The sequence below is a fragment of the Fundulus heteroclitus genome, chromosome 24 (assembly GCF_011125445.2).
Source record: "Fundulus heteroclitus isolate FHET01 chromosome 24, MU-UCD_Fhet_4.1, whole genome shotgun sequence".
In the NCBI taxonomy this organism is placed as follows: Eukaryota; Metazoa; Chordata; class Actinopteri; order Cyprinodontiformes; family Fundulidae; genus Fundulus; species Fundulus heteroclitus.
Window position 1 is genome coordinate 24,372,287 of NC_046384.1, and position 24,442 is coordinate 24,396,728.

At 40.1% G+C, this 24,442-nt stretch overlaps 1 protein-coding gene across 3 annotated transcripts in view; it reads right to left on the reverse strand.

Moving 5' to 3' along the window:
- LOC105931049 (unc-80 homolog, NALCN channel complex subunit) overlaps positions 1-24,442 on the reverse strand; it is a 66,983-nt gene that overhangs the window by 29,926 nt on the left and 12,615 nt on the right. For 2 of the 3 annotated variants that reach the window (XM_021320012.2, XM_021320011.2), the window contains exons 11-34: positions 24,284-24,424; positions 22,375-22,643; positions 21,920-22,252; positions 21,681-21,815; positions 21,321-21,468; positions 18,969-19,019; positions 18,357-18,505; positions 14,332-14,495; positions 11,641-11,739; positions 11,266-11,474; positions 9,244-9,350; positions 8,768-8,921; positions 6,635-6,807; positions 6,346-6,558; positions 6,131-6,266; positions 5,389-5,522; positions 5,123-5,300; positions 4,831-5,040; positions 2,546-2,643; positions 2,261-2,461; positions 2,081-2,188; positions 1,793-1,931; positions 1,425-1,606; positions 332-463 (exon numbers count right to left, since the gene is read on the reverse strand). In XM_021320012.2, coding sequence (XP_021175687.2) covers positions 332-463; positions 1,425-1,606; positions 1,793-1,931; positions 2,081-2,188; positions 2,261-2,461; positions 2,546-2,643; positions 4,831-5,040; positions 5,123-5,300; positions 5,389-5,522; positions 6,131-6,266; positions 6,346-6,558; positions 6,635-6,807; positions 8,768-8,921; positions 9,244-9,350; positions 11,266-11,474; positions 11,641-11,739; positions 14,332-14,495; positions 18,357-18,505; positions 18,969-19,019; positions 21,321-21,468; positions 21,681-21,815; positions 21,920-22,252; positions 22,375-22,643; positions 24,284-24,424 — 3,863 coding nt within the window. The remainder of the gene's footprint in view (positions 1-331; positions 464-1,424; positions 1,607-1,792; positions 1,932-2,080; positions 2,189-2,260; positions 2,462-2,545; positions 2,644-4,830; positions 5,041-5,122; positions 5,301-5,388; positions 5,523-6,130; positions 6,267-6,345; positions 6,559-6,634; positions 6,808-8,767; positions 8,922-9,243; positions 9,351-11,265; positions 11,475-11,640; positions 11,740-14,331; positions 14,496-18,356; positions 18,506-18,968; positions 19,020-21,320; positions 21,469-21,680; positions 21,816-21,919; positions 22,253-22,374; positions 22,644-24,283; positions 24,425-24,442) is intronic. The other variant, XM_012869539.3, reaches the window with a different exon arrangement.

The following is a 24,442-nucleotide window of genomic DNA, read 5'->3' on the forward strand; positions in this document are numbered from 1 at the left end:
CCTGATGCATGCTGTTATTTTTCACTCTTCTTGCAGTCAAAGCAAGTGCTGGAAGACTTTTCCAATGATGAAAGATGCAGCACAAGATCGGACCACTTTCCCCTCATGTTTTGGTTGACCCGAGTTAACAAGATGCATCAGCGCAAACACTCGGACAGAGATACCAACTTACTATGGTACGGACTGATTGAATTAATGTGGGGAACTAAAAACAAAGACAGTTCATAGATAAAAATTATGGTATATAATGTGTGCTCGCAGGTCGTCATCAGAATCAGAAGAGAGCTTGGTAAATTACTTAAAACATCAAAAGTAACCCATCTGAGCTTACAGACTGGTCTTCATTGATTGGGTCCTGCACGCTGCCGGTGGTCTGCGGCACCCAAGGGGGGTCAAATATGGGGACACAAGGCATGCCCAGGATTGGAGACGGCAGAGTGAAGTTGATGCTTGGCGGCGGGATCTGAGGAGCACAGAAAGTAATCAAATAAGCTGGTGATGGTACAAAGAGAAGATGTGTGTGGAAAAACAAAGTACAGCCTAAAATGTAATAGCAACAAAGGGCTGCTTACTAAATACATATAAAAAGATGATTTAAATTGCATTTGGTTTGTGCTACAATAAGGTATAAATAAACTCAGAGTGTTTTAATTCAACATTAAAAACAAAGCAAAGGCAAAATTGATAATTTTAGATCAATAACTCTTTTAAGACTAAAACCTCTCTGGCCAAGGCAGAATTAGAATTTCCTTAATTTTGTTTTAGTCAGAAGAAACTGTGTAAGTTACTTATTTTGTCCTTTTGATTATGTTTTTTAAATAAAATGTAATACAATAAAAAACGAACAAAAAGAAATATAGAACAATAAATAAGGGGGAAAAAGATAAATAAAAAAAACATGGAACATATCTGTGCAAATAAACCAAGATAATCTAAAACATTTTGCATTGTGTAATACAGTGAATATTAATTTTAATATTATAGTATTATAGTAATTTTTCACTTTAATATTATCTTCATTCTACTTTACATATCTCTCACCCAATGAATGTCCTCTGTATCACACTGTACTTGTTTTTGTTTACATAATGTGCCTAAGAAATTATTTAAACTGCAGTGAAGAATAGATGGGTAGCACCCATGGCTGCATCCCTTGTCATGAGGGGTTGACGGGGGGCCCTTTTATTTGTTGAGGTTTTATTAATTTGTTGGGTTTTCTTGCCTAACACTTTGAAAATAAATGTTTACACATATTTTATGAACATTAAAGGTGCATGGTAAGAGTTTTTAAGTTAAATATTATTTATTCCATATGTTTTCAGTTTTACACACACAGGGTTTTTCATGTTGGCTTCATCTTTGTTTTGGAAATAATGAAAAGAAAAGCCACACGTTTTTTTTCTGGCCCCACTGGTGTCCCATACTTTGAAGATCTGCTGGGCTCCCTCCTCCATGCGAGGCCACACCTGATAGCGAAATCGCCACAGTGTGTAGAACTTAAGGATGGAGTTGATGCGCTGACATGCTTCCTGGTGCTGGAACTCCGCCATCATCATTTCGGTCACCGCGTCGGGCACCTTGACAGCACAAAGGAGGAACATGGCGGCTGGACAGGGTTCGGAGAGGTAACGGTGAGGAAAAGGTAAGGAAGGATGGAAACATTAGTAATAATTATGTTGGTGTGCTATCATCAATTGGCTTTTTCTCACAAGCCTAAAACCTTTGTTTTGTATGGATTAAAGGGGAAAGCTTTTAAATTTAGCCTACAGATCAGTGATGCAGTCACACTTACCAGCTGCAGCAGCCATATGTTCATCCAAGCTGAGCAGCAGCTCCCAGGCAGCCGGCTGGATGTCTCCGTACATGTCGTCAGTGAGGATGGGTGCAGCCTTGATCAGCAGTGAAAGAGGAGCTGGGGACAAACTCATCACCTGAAACCAAATTCACCAATTTATGGTCATTTTTCTTTTTTTTTTGTGAAATAAGATGTGGAAATGTCAAACTGAAACAAATTTATGTCCACTTGTAAAAATTTGCCTCAAACAATCCTTGAACTGACAGTTTGAACAAACCACCTGACCTGGTTGCGGATGTACTTGAGCATGCCAGTGTCCTTCTTCCCTTCTGTGTTGGAGTCGGTTGGTTTTCTCTTCATGGACGGAGTTCTCAGGCAAGATTTATCCGAACACTGTTGGGAATAAACACTTTTAGAAACCCCTGACCCAGTCAGCTTAAACTTTCAGTCAGTCTTGTTCTTTACCTCCTTGGTCTTCTTTGCGCGTCCTCCGACGTTGCCAGAGGCACTGTCCTCTCTCAGACTGTCCACCGTCTCGCCGTAAACAAGCTTTATGGCACGGACGAGGCGGGCACAGGAGCGGCCATGGTGCTGGTAGCAGCGCGGGTGACAGAAGTCTATATGTGTGCAGATGAAGCTCTGCTGGTTGCACAGCAGAATCATAATCTGTACAGAAATTCAAAGACAGGAAGTCAGAATGTTAGAAGGAGGACAAACTGTAGAAGGGCAAGCTCAGGCTGATGGACGTACGTGAAGCCAGGACATGTTGCGGTGGTAGTTGTCTTCAGCTCCTCCCGAGCCCTGGCCCTCAGGTTCAATGCTGGGTTCACTGGTGCTGAAGGGACTTCCTGCAGCATTAAACATATAAACACCTTAACATGTAATGAAAAATGACATTATCCTCTGTCCATGCCATGCAACAAATTTAAGCGATTATTTTTGAAAAAGAAAATCTCATGATATTAAGCATCAAATCTCATCATAAATGGTGTGTGGGTTTTAATTTATATTATTAGATGAAACTTAAAAAAATGGTAACATTTGTTAAATCAGGAGTGAAACTGGCATTTAAAATCCCCTAAGATGCTGAAAAATTCAATTTTAGTCATTGAAAAAAGAGAACAAAGTAGATTCTGCTCAATATAGTTTATTCGAATTTCCTTAATTTGGTTAATTTGTCTCTTGTTTTAGTCATAAGAAACTGTATTAGTTATTTTGTCCTTTGATTATGTTCTTTAAATAAAAATGTAATATAATACAAAAGGAACAAAACGAAATAGAATAATAAATAAGGGAAAAGGGATTCATCTTTTGAAAAATATGAAGCAAATCTGTGCAAAGAAACCAAGATAATTTAAAACATTTGACATGTTGCATTGTATAATGCAGTGAATATTAATTATAATATGACAGCATTACAGTAATTTTTTACTTTTAGATTTGTCTTCATTCTACCTTGCATATCTCTCACACAACGCATATCCTCTGTACCTGTTTTTGTTTACTTAATGTGCCTAAGAAATTATTTAAACTGCAGTGGAGAATATGTGGGTTGTACCCATGGCAGCACCCCTTGTCATAAGGGGTTGGCAGGGGGCCCATGACAGTACCCCTATAACAATGGGTGCTGTCTTGGGTGCCTCCCCTCTCATGAGTATTGAGGTTTTATTAATTTGTTGGGTTTTGAAAATAAATGTTTACACGTATTTTATGAATCGAGAGTACCTGGTGTTATAACTTGTTAAACTCTAAAAGTCAACTACAAATCAAAAATGAATCCAGATTGATTAAATACAAAATGAAATTAACAATAATAATTTTAATTTTTTTAAATAAAATGACAGGAAATACCAAAACTATTGCTCAATTTTATGGAACAAATATTAAACATGGATTCAATTAGGTTAATTCTCTTAATTCTCTTGGGTTAACATCTGCCTCTGTGCTACATCCAGCTAGGCCTCTTGTCTCCTCGGTGCCACGTCTCTAAATCAGACAACATTGCTGGTCACACCACTATTTGGTGCAACTTTCCTTTCATTCTTGCTGAGAGTCTTATCACAAAACACACCTGAAACTTTACTCCACCCATTCCCACCTGCTTGGAGACATTTCTTCACCTCTTTTCCAAACTCACCATTGCTCTGGACTGTTGACCCAAAGTACTCTGCTCCCTGTAACCTCACAGCTCAACTTGGTCCCTCTCATCAACATACATGTATTCTGTCTTGCTACGTCTAACCTTCATTCCTCTCATTTTCAGGGCAAATCTCCATCTTTCTTGATGGTCCTCTACCTGTTTCTTGCTCTCACCACAGATCACGATATCATCTGCAAACATCGTAGTTTGACCTTATCTGTCAACCTGTCCATCACCACAGCAAACAAAGTAGTAGCTCAGAGCAGATCTTGATGGAGTCACACTTCTACCTCTAGCTCCTCTGTCACACATCCAGCACACCTCCCCACTGTCTTACAGCTTTCATACATGTCCTGCACCACTCTAAGATACCGGTACTTCTCTGCAACGCCAGACTTCCTCATAAAATACCATAGCTCCTCTCTCAACAACCTGCCATTTGCTTTCTCTAGATCTACCAAAACACAATGCAGCTCCCTCTGACTAAATATTTTAAGAAATTGACAACATTTCCCTAAAAAGCTAGGAATTTGTTTTGTTTTGCTGGATGTTTCTTGCTATGCAGCTAATATCTTATATTTATTTTAGAATGTTATTTCTTTTTTCCAAGCGGGCTGTTGGAATATCATCTATTAAAGATGCAACAAGAACAATAATTAATAATAAAATGCAAACGCTAAAGTCTAGTATATAGATTATGTATTTATTAGCTAACCTAACCCTTTTTCACATTCTCTAAATGTCATTTTTACAGTGTATATTAGAAAAAGACACATGTCAAAGCGCTTTCTAACCAAATGTAACTTTGGCCAGCAGTCTTAACAAAATCCACACATTACAAATCCAGTGTTTTATCAGTCTTTGCTCAGACTTGTGTGTTTCATCTCCAACTCACCAATGTCGGTGACGGTGTCCCTGCTCTGCGTTTGTGACAGCAGCCCTTCTTCATTCTCCGATTCGGAGTCCTGCCGGGACAGCTTGGTGCTCTTCAGGCTCCCTGCCCGGCGGATTGAAGACAGGGAGCCACCCTTCTTCACACGGAAACTGCGGGCCCCTTTGATCTGAAGCAGCCGAGCGCCTCCGATGCGGATCTTCCTGACAGGTGCTGGGGAGCAACAGGAGTAACTGTGAGATTACCTACCATCAAAAGGATGTAGAGAGAAAAGCCAGAACTGCTTTGGTCTCACCCTGGGCCTCCTGGGTCTTCTTCTCATCTACCGTGGTGTCAGACTTTAGAGTGTGGCTGCTGCTGTTGAGAGAATCGTGTCCATCTTCATCGTCGAGGATGCCCGCAAAGCTGATCTTCCTCTCGTAGCGATGGCGGCCGAGGTCTGGATCCAGACGCAGACGGCAGCTGTCCAGGTCCTAAAACAAATGTTTGAATGCCTCTCAGTTACTTAATACGCCAATGTTCTCCTTTAGAACATTAATAGATGTCAGGACCACAACTGACTGCAAGCGGCTCAGTTCGGGGGCGAGGTAAGCACGGGAACGTCTCCCTCAGGAAGGTGGTGATTTCCAACAACAGCTGACAGGCGGCCATCTTCAGAGCAAAAGGGCAGCCGCATTTTGTGGGGTTCACTGTGTCTTGGGATATAAAACACTTAGATGTTGATCAAGCATCTAAACTGTTGCTCAAATGCATTCTAAAAAAAAATGAAAATATTCAATTTATTGGAGCCATAATAACATTTTTAAATTACAACCACTTTATCAAGAAAAATATAATATTTAAATTCTTGACTCTGTGAGTTCAAAGCTCTATAGGTTTATGAGGACATTTTGTTTTTGTATTGCATATTATTGTTGTCAGCAGAGCAAATTATCAATATGGCACATCTCATGATACATTTCTTTCAGATAGGTGCTGACGATCAGGTGAGAAACCTGGAAAAACTTTTAAAGCGGCTGTATGAAACAGTTTCTGTTATCTGGTGGTGAGATTAAACATAGCTCTAATCTCTAACAACCTTTTTATTTCAATTATTTATTTTAAGCGAGAAAGAAAAACATTGTGATGTAGAGGTAATTAAAAGAGGTAAAAAAAACCTTAAGGGACATTTTAAGTACAAAGAATTCAAGTTAAGATTGACTTTCCTCAGATTTATGAACGGTGGTTAAAATAATGTCACTATGGTAACACATGGAGACAATGAAGATTCTCGATTCTTGATAAAGAAAGTGAAGTGACTCACTGTCCTCCAAATAATCCTCCTCCTCGTCTTCTTTTCTCATTCTCCGCTTGGTCTCTTCATCATAAATGTAACCCAGAATGTTGGCAGGACTCTCACTGTCCGAGTGACAGAGCTCACTGAGCCTTGTGCCGATTGCCTGAGAGGAAAAAGCCCACCAACAGATAAATGAGGGCCCATTACCAACTGCCACCAGACCCCATGTACATTTAACTCACATCTCCCCACTGGCAGAAATGTTTGGCAGCATTCCACTGGAGCTTCTGGTTTCTTTTGTTACCCACTATTGGTGAGCGACCCCTGGATAGGCCCTTTTTGGTGATGTTAACATGGTGGCCCTTCATCCACTCTGGCCAGTTCCCACGGTTACAGCGGTGGACGAATCTGGCACATTCCAGGAAAAGGGACGCACGGGCCACAACTGGAGCCTCCTAACAGCAGATAAAAAGTTTAAAAAGTGATTAAACAGACCAGGTCTGGCTTGTTTTTACTGTCTTCAAAGTCTACCAAGTCTAGAGCGGCAGCAAGGATGGAGGCATCAGGAATGGTTCCCGGCTCGCAGCAGTTCAGGAGAAACTGGAAGCGCTTCATCCCCTGCCGGATCGCGCCCAGATTCACCACGTTCCTATTTTTCATGGCCTCCTGACTGGCTGCTAAACGCTCCTGAAAACCATGAGGCCCTGGAGAACGACATGGAAACGAAAGGTGGTATAACTGAGCAGGTGAGAGGATTATTTTCACAGAAAAAACGTCAATGAAGCTCTCACTTTATGAGTACATTTAACAAATATCAAATGAAAAAAAAAATGAGCGAGAGATGACACACAGCCACGGGCTGAGCTTACACTTGCATTTTCAATTTCCCTTTCTGCTTTTGGTAAATAAATGTGGCAGAGTTGCTGCTAAATGACATATATTGTGAAAAAAATTATATTTAAATGGCATCCGGAAATCAAATCGAAATGACAAGCGTGAGCACAGTCGCACAGGAATAAAGCTGTATGCAGACAATACTGTTTCTTCTTTTCTTTTAGTTTTTTTTTTTTTTTTAGGCGCTGGATAAATGCCACCACAACGTCACCACAGAAGAGACAAGAGGGAGCTGAGACAGCATCATGCTTGAGCTGGGATGGAAATATGCTCAGCAGCAGAAAGATGGTCTTGGAGTGATGGGTTATTTAGAAACAACATCCAGGTTCAAAGAACATGAGGTACATCCTTTGGACAAAAACAGGAATGCAGAATTTAGACAACACAAAAATGTAATTGAAAAATGCATTTCTGTTTATTTTATTTGAAAATATGACTACTTGTAGAAGGAATCAATATTTTAAGAATGCTTCGTTTTGTATCCGTCTGAGCATTGCAGTGTTCTGCAGAAAGTTTAGAAAAGGCAAAAACACAGAATGCACTTTTTAATGAGATGTTTTTAACACATTTGGAAGCATTATTTTTTTTATTTCCTAATTAGTAGGTTTATGTGTTTGAAATACTGAGTTATTCGTTCTGTATGTTTAGACAAACACAAAGCGTAAATGCTGAACCAAGATGGCTTTTGTTTTCAGTTGTGCCAAATCCATTCCCAGTGTTCTCTCTAATTGAGTAAAATAGTGCCACTAAGAAAATATTCCCACTAATAACACTTTTACTCCTATGTAGAAACTATATGTTACTTAAAGATGAGGTCAAATGGATTGTATACACCTTTCCCAGATAGTTTCCATTTACTGGTCATAGCTAACCTTCATCAAATCTATATCGGAAACAACCATGGAGCCATTATGAAACTTGCACTTTCAGAGACAGGGCCCATATTTAAGTCCATTACCGAACTTTGTTGTCCCTATTTACAAACTTGCTGTTAATAAAACATAGAACTAGGTCTATTAGCCTCTAACTAGCTTGTCATGATATTCATCAATGTGAATCTACACCCATATCCTTTCTTAATGGATTTTGTCTATCCTGCACAGATGGGCGCCCCCCTTTACCACACAATTTATTGATGGAAGGCTGTGTATGCTTCTAGATGTGATCAATTATATGTTCCACACTTCCACTGCATCAAATTCAGACAAGCATGTACCATGGGGCTTATTAGGAAATCTATAACTAATCTGATAAGGGGCCTATTTCACACCTCGTTTCCTACTCATATGTGCCAGACATAAAGACATTTGTTTGGTCAGACTATTACCGTATAACTAGGTACATTTTGGAAAATGTTCTGAGTTTATGCATTTGTCCGTTAAACCACTGCAAAGCATTTAAAATGAATCCAATGCAAGTTACTTGATATCTTTTACTCAACACATAATATCTTTTGGTTTAAAGGGTCATCAGTGCATTGTTGTTCATTACTTTCTGGAAACTTTTTGTGGCAGTACTTTTTAGAAATATGATCAAAACACATGACTGATGTAGCTGAAATGGTTACAGTCAGCAGCTAGCAGCTGTCCAAGTAACATGTCAGATGGTGGACAGAGGATTTGGCGAAAAAAGGAGAACAGATCACCACGACTTGGCAAAGACAGGACGATGCACAACACCACTCAGACAAAACAGAGGCAAGGACGGAAAGAGAGGAAAGAGACAAAAGCACGATGGAGCGTGGGACACCCCAGGGTGGGGGAGGTCTACCATCTTTCTCTTCTGTGTGGTGAAGCTTGGATGGATTCCTCCTGCCAGACCTCCATTTACCGAGCCGCTTGAAGAAATTCTCCTCCTCGTCCCTGCCGTACTCCGGCCCCACCGCGCCCCCTTCAGACAGCTTCACCGCGCTTGTGAACTTCACCTGAAACATATGAAAGTAAAAACAGAAATATGAGTTTCAAAGTGCGGTTCTGTCTTTGTCTTCACTTTGTCCTGCTCCATTGACCAGTTAGCATTGCATCATTTGAGCCTTCTTCCAAAGCCCAGTTTCTGCCGAAGTGCACTATGTTTTCCACAAATAATCAACCGATAAATAGATTACAGAAAAATTTACTGTAAATCTCAGTAAATATGTTTGTATTAACTTTTGAAACCTTGACCAAAGTTTATACCATCAGTTCTAACTTTGGTAACAGATTCTTTTTTAACTCTGCTAGTGAGGGGCCTCTGTTACAACAGCTGACCTTTGAGCTCTGACGTATGAAGGAGAGTCGGTCCACTGAGCTGATATCCAACAGGTCCTCCACACCATCGGTCAGTCCAGACAGGGAGGAGCGCTTCAGCCAGTTGCCTTGAGAAATCAACAAAATAAGCATATACAATGAAAACGAACACATCGAATTACGACTTTATCAAAAACTTTTAGATGGAAAGGCAAATAAGCATGCAGGGTCAAACAGAGGAGAAGCACAGATTTACACAGGGAAACACTTATAAAGTAAGATAACGCCTTGACAACATTTTAGGAGACTTTAATAAATCACCAAAAAGCTTTATTACAGTATATGAACATGAAGTAGTTAATCATGGGAGTCCGAACTAAGAGTATGAGCTCTAAAAATGAATTAGTTTAAGGTAGTTATTTTAAAGAGTGAATTTGCACTATGTTTGAATGCATACAAAATATTTAATAATAAGTCACAGCTGCATCAATCAGGCTTTTTATCATTTATGCTTATTTTCTAATTGTCTGATTGCCTCTGAAGTGTGACCTGGGAAATTTTGAGCTTGTTCAATTGGAATTTTATTATTAGGACTTTAATTAAAATATCAACATTTTGTAAAGTTTTTTATTTGAATGTGAAAAATCATGAAGCGTAAGAGAAAAAAATGCGGCAAAAATTCTTTCAAAGAGGTTTGCTGTTTTGAATCCTCCAGAAAATGAAAGGATTGCAGCATAAATGTTGTTCATAAATGTTCATATTTATGTTGATGAAAACATGGTCTATTGGTCAACAAAGCTTTACTCTGCTGTTCTAAGGTACAGCTACAATTTAAACAGAGACAGTTTTAAATTTCCTGCTTTATTATTCCTACAGATTAAAATCCTTTTAATGATGGAGCACAGCATAATACAACGTTGCCTTTTTCTCACCTGTTGCTACAAATTGCTGTTCAGCTGGCTGAAAGACAGCTCTTACACTTCTCCTTTGCTTCCTAAATAGACTAAATTGGTGTGCTGAAAATTGTCGCTCTTAAACCACACATACCCCACCTATAAGGCTTATTAAGTTAACATTGTTATGAAACGGAATTGGACAAGCTATGACATGCATGATATGCAGCTTAAGTTACCTGGACATACAGCCCGACTAATTAATCCTCTATAAGCCTGTTTTACTTTTATTACTCTATAAAGAGCAAAGCAAAATTATATTCCACTCAATAAGCGTATGAAAACTACCACTAAATGTAGCAGAAATCTATTTTTTCTGAAGTATATGGTGTAAAATTATGAACCATATTTAATATTATTATAAGCGTATAATCAATGTCTTTAGCTTGTTGTGTCTGGTTGTTATCAGTTATACACTTTTGTGTTATATTTGTATGTAAATACTATCATACACACTTGCTTTTTCATTGTTTTTGATTAGGAGTATTATTGTTTTTTCTTCTCTTTTCATGCATTTTTTGAATCGGAGCAGGAGATGCCTTATAGGTACAGTCATATAATGAGTTACTGTACTATCTGAAAAGCTGATTTATTTATGCAGAACCTTCGCTTGCAATTTGGCGGTACCAAAGCATTCACAAAACACAAAAAAATTATATCAGCTTGGAGTGGAAATTGGTTGCTTTATTTTCATAATGCAATCGAGTCCCATGCTGGAGCAGCGTGCACACATGGGATACAGATGACAAAGACGAACAGGCGTGACAGAAAGAACACTGCATGGGGATGGATCGAAGGTATGGATCCATGTCCACATACGTAAGACAGAGCGAGTGATTGGAAGGCGGGCAGTCCTACGGCATGCTAAGACCCACAAAGGGACGGAAAGCAGATCGAAGAGATGAAATGATCCGGCCTCTCAGGATGACGCAATGTTGGACATACAGCACATATATCAAATTGAGATATGGTCATGGAAATGTAAAACACTGCTGAGATCAAGAAGACTTTGTTAAGATGAAATAACTGAATATTTAGCTATTTAGATGCATATGTATGTTGATAAACTGTTAAAGATTTTCCCACTTGCCTATCGGCAGTTTGAGTTTCTTGCGAAGTGAAATGCGCCGGGACCTGGATCGAGAGCGGCGGTCAGTGGTGGTGCCGGAATGCGCCGTGGTGCACTCCGAGGTGTCCTGCTCCGACTGGCTGCTGGTGTCGCTGGCGGCACTCTGGGACTTAAACATCTTCCTCCAGAAGTCTTTCCTGCCAAGAAGAGCGCCAGGGATCTGTTCGTCACTAGCAGCACATAGAAGAAAGGCAGTAGGAGGGGGATTTGAATACTTATGCAACAAGAAACGACAGAAATTAAGGTCACACAAAGGGGTTGCACAGACAGTTGGAAATGGCAACTGGGATCAACATAGATGATGTTTTATGGAGATGATGTGAGGTGGACACTCACTGTTCGGGTGTCTGGGGGGGTCTACTGGAGATGCAGCTGCGACACTCATCTGCAGCACTGGACACCTGACCCTTCTCCCCGGACACACCCGCCTCAGACCTGCACGCACACACACATACCAACACGGGCCACTTGAGTAAGACGCCAAATGAGTTTATTTGGTGCAGTGAGGTGCAATGCAGAACATGCATGCCATAGAATGAACCCTAATTTGGCAGGTAAGACCTCTAAATGTTTAAGAATGCACAGGCAAAGATCTTGAAATAAAGCCAGAGTTCTGCTACTACCCATACCCAGTAATTGGGAACAGTTCCTAACTCAATCCACTTTGACAAAAATGCCAGTTCCACTTGAAGGAAAGTATGCCCAAACTGTCTGGCATTTTGCAGTCTCCTTCACCAGTTTGTTTGTTTCATCAGGTTTGAAGAAACATCCACTTTATCCTATTGTCACAGATGATGACACTCACATAAAAAGGCTGTCCCTTGTTGCTAGTCCAGGTAAGATCTTAAGGTGAGACGCTGAAGTTTGGAAGCCAGACTTCAGCATCTCCTCTTTGCTTCATGCAGATAATGTGATTCTGTTGGTGTCTTCAAATCAAGACCTTCAGCGTTAACTTGAAGGGTTTGTAGTCATGTGGGAAGCAACGAGGAGGGAAGTAAGCAACTTCAAGTCTGAGACTTTGGCCCTCCAATAGAGAAAGGTGGATTGTCCCTTCTGGGTCAGCAGGAGATGGAGAGACAGAACTGGGTCTGATATGTAATAAATGAGCTGCGGATTATGACTGTCATGGTGTTGAAAAAGGTGAGCAAAAAAGCAATGCCCTTGAATTAGTCAAGAGCTTCAAGTGGCTGATACGACCTTTCTCCAAAGGTTGGCTCTGGCCAGCCTTAGAGAAGATACACAAACTATAACTGTAACTCCTCTGCACTGAAAGAAAGCTGTTGAGGTGGGTTTGGGCAACTGATTAGGATACCTCCTGAGCACCTTGCTTTGAAGGTATGGTCAATTGACCGTGACACCTTTGAAAACACTATATACAAGTACATCTCAAAAAAGTAAAAGTCATGCAGTACGCAGATTCATGAATTATTTCAAGTCTTTATTTCTTCTAATTTAGATGATCAAGGCTTATAGATAATGAAGACCCACTCGTCGCAGAAATTTAGAATATTACACAAGGTCAAGGTCTTTCTTCCTGTTTTATCCATTGTGCGAGAGGAGAGGACAGCCTCTCCGCTTTCTTTCCGCTCATTTCGAGGCTTCTATATATCTACCAAAGTTTCAGCTGTTCTTTGCTCTGTTTCTTGATTGAAGCAGGTTGAAATGAAACTCCTGGGACGTTGTCATCTTCCAAAGTGATTGGTATTGCGGTTGTTGCCATTGTATTTTGTACCCAGCAAGTCCGATCAGCTGGGAAACCAGGCTATCACCTGGGCAAATGTCATTTCAGGAATGTTCCAATTGTTTAACCCCCCCACACCCCCCTCTCAAGATTTTTGTTCAAAATAACATGCTTAAATGTAATCATGCTTTATTCAGCAATTACAAACTCCATTTAAATAAACTTGGCTTAATTTTAGATAATCTGTGGATACCAATCTAGCTATTTTTAACAAAAGAGAACTTTCAGTAAAGAACCTGGCAAAAAAAAGAAAACAAAGAAGGTTCAATTCCTACTGGGGGCTCTTGGGCTTAAGAGGTTGGATGGTGCACCATTTTATTACCGCACTTTTTCCACTTCTTCCATTCAACTGTCAATGACTATGCATCCTTTAGCAATAACCTTTTGTGGCTTACCCTCATAGTACAGGGTGCCAGTTACTGATATCTGGACATCTGTCCCATCAATAGTCTTCCTCATGACATTTACTTTAAAAATGCATAAACATAAGAACAACATTTGAGAAATGTTGAATATTCATTATGTGTAAGCCTTAATCATCAAAATTATAAGAAATGAAGTGTTGCAGTATTTCCTTTTTTGTATAATTAAACTTTCACTTTATGAAATGAGTGACTTTTTCACGATGTTTGATTTTCTTTTAGATGTACATGTATGTGTCCCTTCCAGAATCCCCCAGAATGAGTTGGAGAGTGCGACTGAGGAGATGGATGGACTTGTTATTCCTAATGTAACCCCCGCCAGTTTTGCAGGTTCTTTTGGTTTAAATGTCTTTAAATTGGCATTTGCTTCTCTTTTACACTTTTTGTTGTTGTTTTTATTCTTGTCTTACTTTCCACACAAGCCTTTCGTCATCCAACAGGGTCCAACAAATTTCAGAAGAAGCTCAGCGAGCCAAGAGCTAAACAACAGCATTGCTTTATATTTTAGCTACTTTACAAATCCGGGTCCAAACTACACTGGCAAACCAACAAGAACTTATCTGCCGTCAGATTACAGTGGCGCTGAAGGGATACCTGGGTGTGGTCATATAACGTGGCAAACACAGAGGAATTTCTCAAGTGTTTAGCCATATTACTTTGAAAATGAGAACGTTCACTCAGACAAAATGGTGACAAGACATGTGGAGAAATATCCACACATTGATGAGAAACAGTCACTATGATGGGATACACATACTGTGGGTTTGTTGACATTTACAGGTAATAGAAGAGGATCAGCATTCAGAACAGAAGAAAAAAACATGATGCCACTCAGAATAACTGTGGCAAATTACTTGGCAATACCTCCTTGGTCCGAACTGCTTGCTGTCCTCCTTCTCGTCGGGTTTTTTGGTGGCAGTGACCTTCTCAGCGCTGTCGAGGAGCGCACTCAGTGCAACCCTCCGAAACACATTACCGTGGGCCTCTTTTATAAACTGAACCAGCTGGCGGATGTCGCAGTACAGACCCTGTGGATGAAGAGTGAGTGTGATCGATGTGCCAGGGAATGTGCGAATGAGACACTGCATCAGAGAACTGAGCTACATTCATGCTGATATTACCTCTGTTCATTCGCTAGCATACAGACAGGGCATGAATTTTTTGCGGCAGCCCTCTAGACTTTAGCAAAGCACCCGTGCAAATGGCAGGCCTTTTTATTAGGTGCCAGACGTTAAGGTCGTTACATACTATGTAAACTCCCCCCCCCAAAAAATGTGTTCTTCTTTTCAAGGTGGCAAGAACAAGATTTTATTTTGTTTTAGCTCTGTCTATGCCTACTTCACAAAAAACTCAGCTACCCACTGTAGCATGCATCTTACCCATATGAGAGAAATATAGGCTGAGTCCGAAATGTTCTAACCATAGCTCCTAGCTCCTGTTCCTTGACCTTTTTAATGAGGTCAGAAGTAAGAACTCTACTGTGGGGAGGAAAGAGCTTTCGAACTGCTGTGCCTATTTTAAACAGCCTTTAACTCCGACATCATTGCGTGATGGAAACACTGATCCTAGTCAAATACAGGCCTGCAGCTTTCCGAAATTGAACTACAAAGCGCACGCTCTTTTCTCTCTGGACATTTTTGTTAATTTCCATGAGGTGGGCCGTGCTCATATGTCATGACACGCAAAGGATTGTGAGATTCCTTATAGCTGGTAAGGGACATCGCAAGCTCCCTATGCTAAAGGAGCTATGATAGGAAGCAGGCTCCTTTTCCTACCTCCTTTAATAGTGCACTATTAGGACAGCACCTATCATGGTGACCGCTGAAGCACGTCCCCTTTGGCTGAAGAGTCCTACCAATTAGACCCCTTCGGATGCAGCCATAGTTTCATTAGAATCTGAATTTTATTTCTGTCATGGTTGAGTTTTGGTTTGACTTTGTTTTTCTGTTATTTTCATTTTTTCATCTCTTTTGAGTTAGGTTTAATTTTATTTATTGTTTTCAGTCATCAGTTATTTTCTGTCAATTTTCACTTCACCTCCTCAGCAGTCAGTCACACCTGATAATCATTTGCTTGTTAATTATTCAGACCCTTGTTTCACCTGTTAATGCTCTAGTTAAACCTCCCTCTGTCTTCAGTTCAGCACTGGGCCGTCTTCTGCTATCCACCACTCCATGCCAGTCCCTCTGTAAGTCTCTTTATTCTGTAGTTCGTTCCTGGAGAAGCTCTGCTCTTTGTCTAGGTGTCTTCAGTGAACTGCTAACCTGTCAAGCTGCTCTGGTGAAGCCCAGCTCTGTGCCACAGTGTCTCCAGAGATCTGCTAACCTGACTAGCCGCCCTGGAGAAGCTCTGCTCAGTGCCCTGGTGTCTCCTGCAATCTGCTAACTAAGTAGCACTGAGCTTCCTGGCCACTTAGATTATTGTGGACTCTCGCTCCGGGCCGTCAGCTCCTGCCATCACCTACATCCCTGACCTTCTGCAGTCCTGAACCTCCGGTCTTCATCATCTGCCATCCAGCACACTTCCTTTTAAACTAAAAACTCTTAAGCTTTAGTCCCGTGTGCACTTCCTGAGTTCTTCGGTAAACAAACCCTGACAATTTCGACATTGAATTTATAACACTGAATTTTTATCATGTGAAATTGTGCATGTGATTTATTTCATTTAAATTTGCCTGCAAAATTTCACATGCAAAAATTTACAAATATTCTGCAGAAATTTGGCTGAAAATACACAAAGCAAACAGGCTTGGATAAAAATGATGGTACCTGTAACTTAATATTTTGTTGTGCAAGCATTTGAGGCAGTCAGTGCGGTGAATCAACTTCTGTCTTGTCAATGAGACCTCTGCACCTGTCAGCAGCCCACCCCTCATTAGCAAACTGCTCCGGTTGTCTCAGTTTTGAAGGGTGCCATCTTCAGATAGCTTGTTCTCTGCTCCTTCCATAAATGTTTAGTAGAATTTAGATCTGGGCTCACAGAAGGCCACAGAATAATCCAATATTTTGCCCTTAGCTATTCTTGAGTAGTTCGTCTGTGTGTGTGTGTTTTGGGTCATTTTCTTGTTAGATAATGACCTACAGCTGAGATCAAGCATTCTGAGACTAGGCAGTACATTTTCCCCAGAATGCCTTGACAGTCTTATGAGTTCCTTGAACTCTGTACAGATTTGAGACACCCAGTTCCAGTTCCAGAAGCAGCAAAGCAGCCCCAGAATATAACCGAGCCTCCTCCATGTAGGAACTGTTTTTTTTTTTTGTTTTTTTTTTTTTTGCATCTGTGAACTTATAGCTAATGTGCCTTGCCCAAAAAGCTACATTTTTGTCTCATCTGTCCAATAGAAATTCTCCTAGAAGCTTTGTGGATTTATGATATGCATTGTGGCAACTTCCAGTTATGCTCTTTCATGATTTGCTTTCAACAGTGGTGGTGTCCACTTTGGCTCAAACAGTGACGGATGATGCAACCGGACACTGATGTTCCTTGACCTTATAGGTCACCTTCAACTTAATTGGGGTTTGTTCTGAGCTCTTTGGTCACCATTTGTATTATCTTTCTCTTCGGCTTGTCCTTAGTTTTCCTCTTGCGGCCACGTCCAAGTAGGTTGGCTACAGTCCAGTGGACCTTAAACGTCTGAATATTATGTGCAGCTGTGGTTATAGGAACATGAAGCTGTTTGGAGATGGTCGTATAGCCTTTACCCTTAACATGCTTGTCTATAATTTCTATTCTAGTTTCCAGAGACAACTCTTTCCTTCCCTTCCTGTCATTCATGTTCAGTGTTGTCTGCAACATGTTACCCACAATACAGTGATGGCATGTAACCCTTTAAATAGAAAGAATGACTGATTGAAGACATCTGTAATGCTAATCAGAGGACACACCTCAGTTCAACATGCCCCTATGGTCAAATCATTTTCTCGGAGTACCAGAATTTTCATCCAGACCAGTTTTATTAGATGTTTCTGTTGAACCACAATTCAAAAACAATATCAGATTTTCATTGGTTCATTTCCGGGACATTATTATCTATTATTACTTTAGTCAGTTTCAAATTATTTCAGTGAACATTGTTGTTTTTTTTCTTTCATTAACAGAGGGATAACATGTAATGCTCCATGTAATGCTTGTTCGTCTATATATACAAATAAACAAAAATATAAAAATAAATGAAATCAGGATCTGTATTCCCGTATTCCTTTAGTATTTTTCAGCAACCTTTCAAAGTATTAAAAAATTTGGTCTTAGTAACAGTCACTTTTCAGATTTTCTGTAATGCAACACAAGTTTGGGGCTGTGTGGCGGAAAAAAACCCAACACAGCAGGTTTAGAATGTAACAATGTAACTCAAGCTTCTTTCTATGGTTTCTGTCCAAGTGCCACATGTTTGAATTGTCTTTTTTCTTTATATTTAGAGAACGATTAGTCAGTCAAATACTTTAATACATGATCTCTGCTCAGAATTTCCTCCCATTAAGGTATTAGTTTTTGAGACTCAAATATTGTTTTTTGATATAGTCGTATTAATCATTTAATTTTCTTTTTTGTGGAATTTCTATAAAAAAAACAACTATGTGATCAAATTATACTAAAAGTGAAATTTGACTTTGGTACTTTAACAAGATGATACATATAAACAAAACAATTGCCCATACCTTGAGTGTTTCGGTTGGTTCTAAACAGTGGCCTGTTCATGGAAAATAAGACCTGATTATACATTCTAATCACATTGAGTAAAGTAGCAAGTCAAGCTGTTTCCATATATTAGAGATACAACCCTATGCATGTTTCCAAAGGGGTTGTCAGTAACAATATTCCCGAGCTGAATAAATATCACAGGCCGAAACAGACGAAGCGATGGCGGAGCCACGATTTCACACTCAACTCACCAGGTTCTCGGGGCTGTGCAGCTCATGTGTGGTCGAGGCACAGCGGGTGATGAGGGACTTGAACATGCAGCCCACCACCACCGCCTCCATGTTCTGCGCCAGCGACTTGTTGTCCCCTGTGGCGAAGTTGTTACCAAAGCCCGCCTTGTCTGGAAGCAGCAGGAAGGCAGGAGAGACCAGGGATGATACAGGAGGTAGTTTAGTCAGTCGGATGGGAGGGTAGGGGGACAATACTGACCAGCTTGAGTAGTGAGCCCATACAACAGAAAAAGAGCCGGGGGCAAAGGAAAGGGGTTCATAAAGCATATGGGGGAGAAGCAAACGTAAAAGGATTCTGGGAAGGGAATAGGGAATACATGCAAGTGACTAAGGCCTGCTTTAAAAACAGAGTAAGGGGTTTATTGTCTGGGTCCAGTTAGATGAAGCTGCAAAAAAGCCAGATTCAACCACACAAGTGTAAATTTAGGAGTTGCAGGCGAGTGTGTCACTTTCGGACAGAGTGAGGGGTGCAGCAATGAAAGCGGTGTCTAGGGAAGGGTCTGATTGGGTGAGTATATTCATCTTATTGCTTATGTTATTGACTGTTATTAACCATTAATCGTGTGTATCTACCGATGTTTCTTTTTTTCGCCCTCCTGGACCTCTCACCTGCACTGCCGTACTCTGCAAGAGAAAAGAGGCGGGGCACAAGTTGATTGACATCAGGCCAGCACAGACATGTAAGGTGGTCTCAGAAAGGACATGGCACCCCACCTCCACAAGGAGGTGACCCCAAGATGCACACAGTCAAAAAATAAAACACAACAACAAACTGAAGAAGGTGCCCTGTTCACTTTCGTTAATAAAACACTCATCGCTTCAGTAACTTGCCAATTGCAAAGTATTTTGAACTAAATGATGGTTGGTTGCAGCGATCGTGTACAAAATACTTGAAATTTCAGCACAAAACCGGAATATTGGCATGGTCGATGCATCTCAATGCTTTGGAGTAAAGCCACTGTTTGAGCAGCAATGCAATGGGAAAAGCTTCGGATTGGCAAGTGTACAGAATGGATGAGTGAATAAGGAAGTCAGGATTCGGCTTATTTAAGTGGATGAAGGAAAAGTAGGCGCATGTAAGCAGGAGGAAAACATCAAAAACATGACAAGCGAAGACAAGTGGAAGGAGGAGAAGGGAAATACACATTTATACAGAGAAGTAGGGCTGGAATGCAAGGTCAAAGTGCAAGGTGAGGCAGCAGGATAACAATTTTGCTTTGGTGAGCTCTATTTTGTTAGCTTTATTCAAACATTCTGCTACTTCAGTATGCTATTTTTAATACCTAATAACTACATAGTATTTCTGTTGTGTTGTAAATTTGCCCTCAGTGTAAGAAAAAAAAAAAAAAAAACATCACATTAATTTTAAATCTTGTGTTACATTAGTTCAAGGGTAATCTGGCTGCTGAACACCAAAGACCAATTTCACTTACATACGAAGTATTCTTAGTTACCGACTCTGGACATTTGGCAAAGAAGAATGGTCTTCCCAAATCCTATTCTAGGCAAATATTGTGTTACTAGGCTAGACCTTTTAACAAGCCTTTATGAATATTAAGTTTTTTTATTCCTTGACTTGTTGTTTTCTATTAAGCCTTACATGTATATATTTTTCAAATTTCAGATCAAACTTCTTTACGTCTTTACGTAACCCTTTGTAAGTAGAGCAGCTGACTAAATATTTTTTTAAGTTGTAACATTTTTGGAAATGTTAGTCTTAGTCCCATAGAAAAGCCTATGGTCTCAGACATTATAAATCGTGGTTGTTTGCTAATGTTTACTTTTCCATTAGCAGGGCATCTTTTTCTAAAAGTGTACATAAAAAGAGATCAACTGTCTCGATATCTAACAAGCTATTATATGTATTATAACAATTTTCTATGCTGTAATTTGACGATTTTCTCCCAAATTTTAAATGTACAAAAAGTTATGGTTTAAATCTGTACAAAAAAATATGCTAATGTTAGCATATTCTGTCCTAATTTTATGTATGTTTTAGAAAATGTATCTGTAGGAATGCCTCCCATCCCTGTTATTCAAAAATCAAAAAGATATTCTAATGGTTTCAAACTTTACAAGCCGTGAATTTCTGCTAATGTTCACATTCTGGTTAGCACTTAAGCCTGTCTCATACTCAGCAAGAACCAATAAATTTGTTCTTGTTTTAGAGATGGTAAGGACAAGAACAAAATAGCTTTTTCCTCCGACAACTCATGCTTCACAATAAAGTCAGCAGTCAAATTTGTATAAGTCCCACCCACCGTTGTATACATCACACCCACGCTGAGAACAATTATCTCAGTTTGTGTGGCGTATGTACCAGGCTGTACTTTGAGATGTCTGTCTCAGTTTAAAAAGCCGTCTGTCATTATTTTTAATGCGTTAGTTTGAATTTCTCCCTTCCTTTATCCATATAAACTCTCACCACTTTATAAACTAGTTTTACCCTAAAACTTGATATTAGTCCCGGTGTAGTCAATTATTATTATTATTATTTTTTGAGCAATGTGAATATGCTTCCTGTTTGCATTTTTATACCTTGCAGAACTACAAGGTATGAATTTATTAAAATAGCCCTTGAGAAGTTAAAGGTGAATGGAAATGTTTAGTATTTTTGCAGTTATTTGATGCTAAAAAGTTAGCAACCAATGCTTGATGGTAAGCGTGCTAACATGGCTGCTAAACTTTAGCGTGTTAAGATATTATGAGCATGCTATAGTCCTGACTTTTTGCGTTGAGCCTTAAATCCTACATACCTGTTCTAAGTTAAATGAATCGTACCAAAAAAAAATGGCATACTAATCAACAATAAAAGCAATAATTTGTGTTACTCAATCCCTTTTCTGCATCTGGTATGAATGCAGTTGCCAGTTTTTTTTTTTTTTTAGGGGGCTTGCATCCCACGGAGATACACCGCATACTCACTGTCAGTAATGGGCTCCATGCAGAAGCCCAGCAATGCGTGCAGGAAGTCCACAATGTTATTGAGGGAGTCTTTGTTGACATACTCGCGCATTGTTTGGCGAAACTGAACCTTGTCCAGCTTATACAGATTAGTCAGGCAGTTCTGGGCCTAAAACAAGAGATAATTTTTCAAAATACAAAAAGGGTCTCATGGGGCATTCACAACAATACACACAAAGAACTGTTAAGAATGCCAGTGTTCCTTTTATAAGGTCCAACCAAGAATAGTCTTCTATGTTTGCTGATAAAGAAATAAAAATCATCCCCTGAATTGAAATAGGTATTGCACAGAAAACGATCAGCTGAGACCAAGTGGCCAACCTGCATCCTGAGCCGATCTCCTGATAGCCCTCGATGCCCCTCCCCGCAGCCATAAGCGCAGCCCAGAGACTTGACTATCTTTATCAGCATGGTTAAAGCCAACCGGTGGGTGCTAAAACCAGAACCCTCGTCCTCCTTATAAAGAAGAGATAAAGAAGACAATGAATTAGATGTCCAACTAAACTGTGGCAAAACTGTGTCAAGAAATGAATGTGTCAATAAATGCACTATAAACACACCTTTTTATCATTATCCTTGTTATTTTTTACATCATCCTTGCTCCCCTGCCCGCTTCCTCCACCACTTCCCCCTCCCCCTCCTCCACCTCCATCTCCTCCCCCACCAGCTCCTTGAATCAGTCCACCTCCCTGGGCGCCGCCTCCAAGGCTTTGGCCTGCTGGGTCTTTGGTTCGGGCCTCCTGGTTTTCCTTGTTGTCAGGCTTGGACAGCTTCTTGCCCATCCCGGGAACAACACCCAACTGCAGCAGGCAGTCGATGATGTTGAGCCCCACATCGCAGATCCTGGAGCTTATGTCATGGCTGAGTACAGCGTAAAGAGCCCGCAGCACAGCCTAATTTACAAAAGGCAAGGGTATATGCATCATGCCACTACCAAAACATGGGTACACCATGGTCCAAAAGGAATAGACATTATCAGCTACTAGAATTTGGTAGATCTGGCTAGTTCACCCACCGTTAGGTCCAACATGCCATTTTTCAGCACAAAGTTATTGGTCCCCTCGATGTTCTCCCCCTCCTCCAGACAGGAGTAGTTTATGCAGGAGTCAGTGAGGCTCCGTGGAAGGTTGGTGCAGGCGAGCGGCTCAACAGGAATCTCGGGTACAGCGACTGGGTTGCACAGTTTCTTCATATGCTCAGTAAAGAAGTCAGCGTAGCCCACATTGAAGGACGCAACCGTTGTGTTGAACGCCGCCATGGTGATGGTGGAGATCTGAGATCGGACTTCAAGAAAACAGTTGGATAACCAAAATTTCAACTCAAAGGTATTGATTGATATAAAGCAAAAGTGGGGTTGTCAAACATTAGCTGTGAAATCCCTAAAAATCTTTCCTTTGAATACACTTTATATTTTTCCCAATCCTTCCATTCAGTTAGTCTGCTATCCTTCTAAAGCCCAAGTTAGTAAATAAAGACCATAATAATGTTGAAGCACTACTATCTGTTTGAGTGATTAGCTTTCTGTAACCTGCTATTCATCCTTTACATGGCAATGTCTACAGGTTCCCATATTATTCTTCAATAATATGGGAATTATTGTGTTAAAATGGTTGTTTTGTTTTCTTTTAAATATACTGTATAACAAAGCTGAATTTAGTTGTATTTATTCCTCAAAATTTTGCTTTATTTACAGCATTTACGATTTTTTTTTTTTGGAGATTTTTCGCAGCTAGGCCTCCGTACATGGGTCACGCTGCACCACCAGCGCGTCCCAGCATTTATGCTTTTAAGGGAACTATTTTTTTGTCTCACTGTACAAGACTAATTTCCCATCTGGGAATACAATTCAAACACTTTTTCTGGTTAATAAAGAAGTACTCAAGCGTTGAGTCTCTTCAGAATCAGAAATACTTTAATAATCCCAGAGGGAAAAACAGTCTTATCACTTTATAGCAGGATTACATCTTTACTTCCTCCTCTATGGGTCTGAAATGGCACTTATCAAAACTAGATATCCTAGAGTCCATTATTTAGCTGTTTCAAAATTGTCCATTTACATGACCTTTTAATGTTGAAAAGATTTTCAGAGTAACCCCCCCAAAAAGGCAGATAAACAGATTTTATCAAACAAAAAAGTAAAAAATGTGGACAAGGTAAAACCTAAGAATTAGTTTCAAAATCCCTTAAATTCAACAGCCAAAGTTGGACCTATCTTATCAGACTGTTATGTTTCTGTTTGCCTTTCAACGCAATAAATCTTGGAAAAATATTTACCTGCTGATAAATTTAAGGTTACAGAATGTAAAGAATTTTGGATTGTAAAAAAAAAGATTTTTTTGTTAAATCACAAAATAAAAAAACTTAGACAAACAAGTGTGTCAAAATGAATACATACATAATTTAACCTTTGTTACCTCCTAATCATTTAAATGTTTATGGTAAAAATAAATAGTATTTTAGCTGCGTTCCAGGGCTTCGGTAGCTCTCATACCAAAATGAAATACAAAAACGAAGAAAACAAGTCATTATTTTTCAGTAAAGATGAACTGATCAGAAATTAACTTCCTCTGAAACCCTTTGTTTTAGTCCAGGTTTGACATCTCTTCACCAACAGTCTTTCTTTAATGTGACTGTGGCGATCAAAGTCTGGATTCAGCCCTGTTATCTGTGTGTAAATTAGCATAGTCTCAATAATACCTCTGTTACGTAACCCTGCGCTATTTCTGCTCAGCACACGTCAGTGGAGCCGGATGCATCTGCCCTGCTTTTAATGAACCTGATTATATGTGAAACAATATGATTCCTGGACTCTGTTTAATTTCAACCTTAATAAACTTTCCAAATGTTTAATGACTTCACCTCATCATCTGACGGGTTTCCTGCTTTCTCCCCAGTGTTGCCTGCTATTCATCTGGTGTGCTCACCTTCTTTCACCGTGTTGTCGCCGTGGCTGTTGGAGTGGTCGGGCATGTCCCGGAGCAGAGAATGGTGGGAGTGGGAGTGTTTGGCGCTCAGGCTGTCCGCGTCGGCAGCTGTGTCCGTGCTGCCTCGGCGTGTGAATTTGCCTGGAAAGTGATGCACAC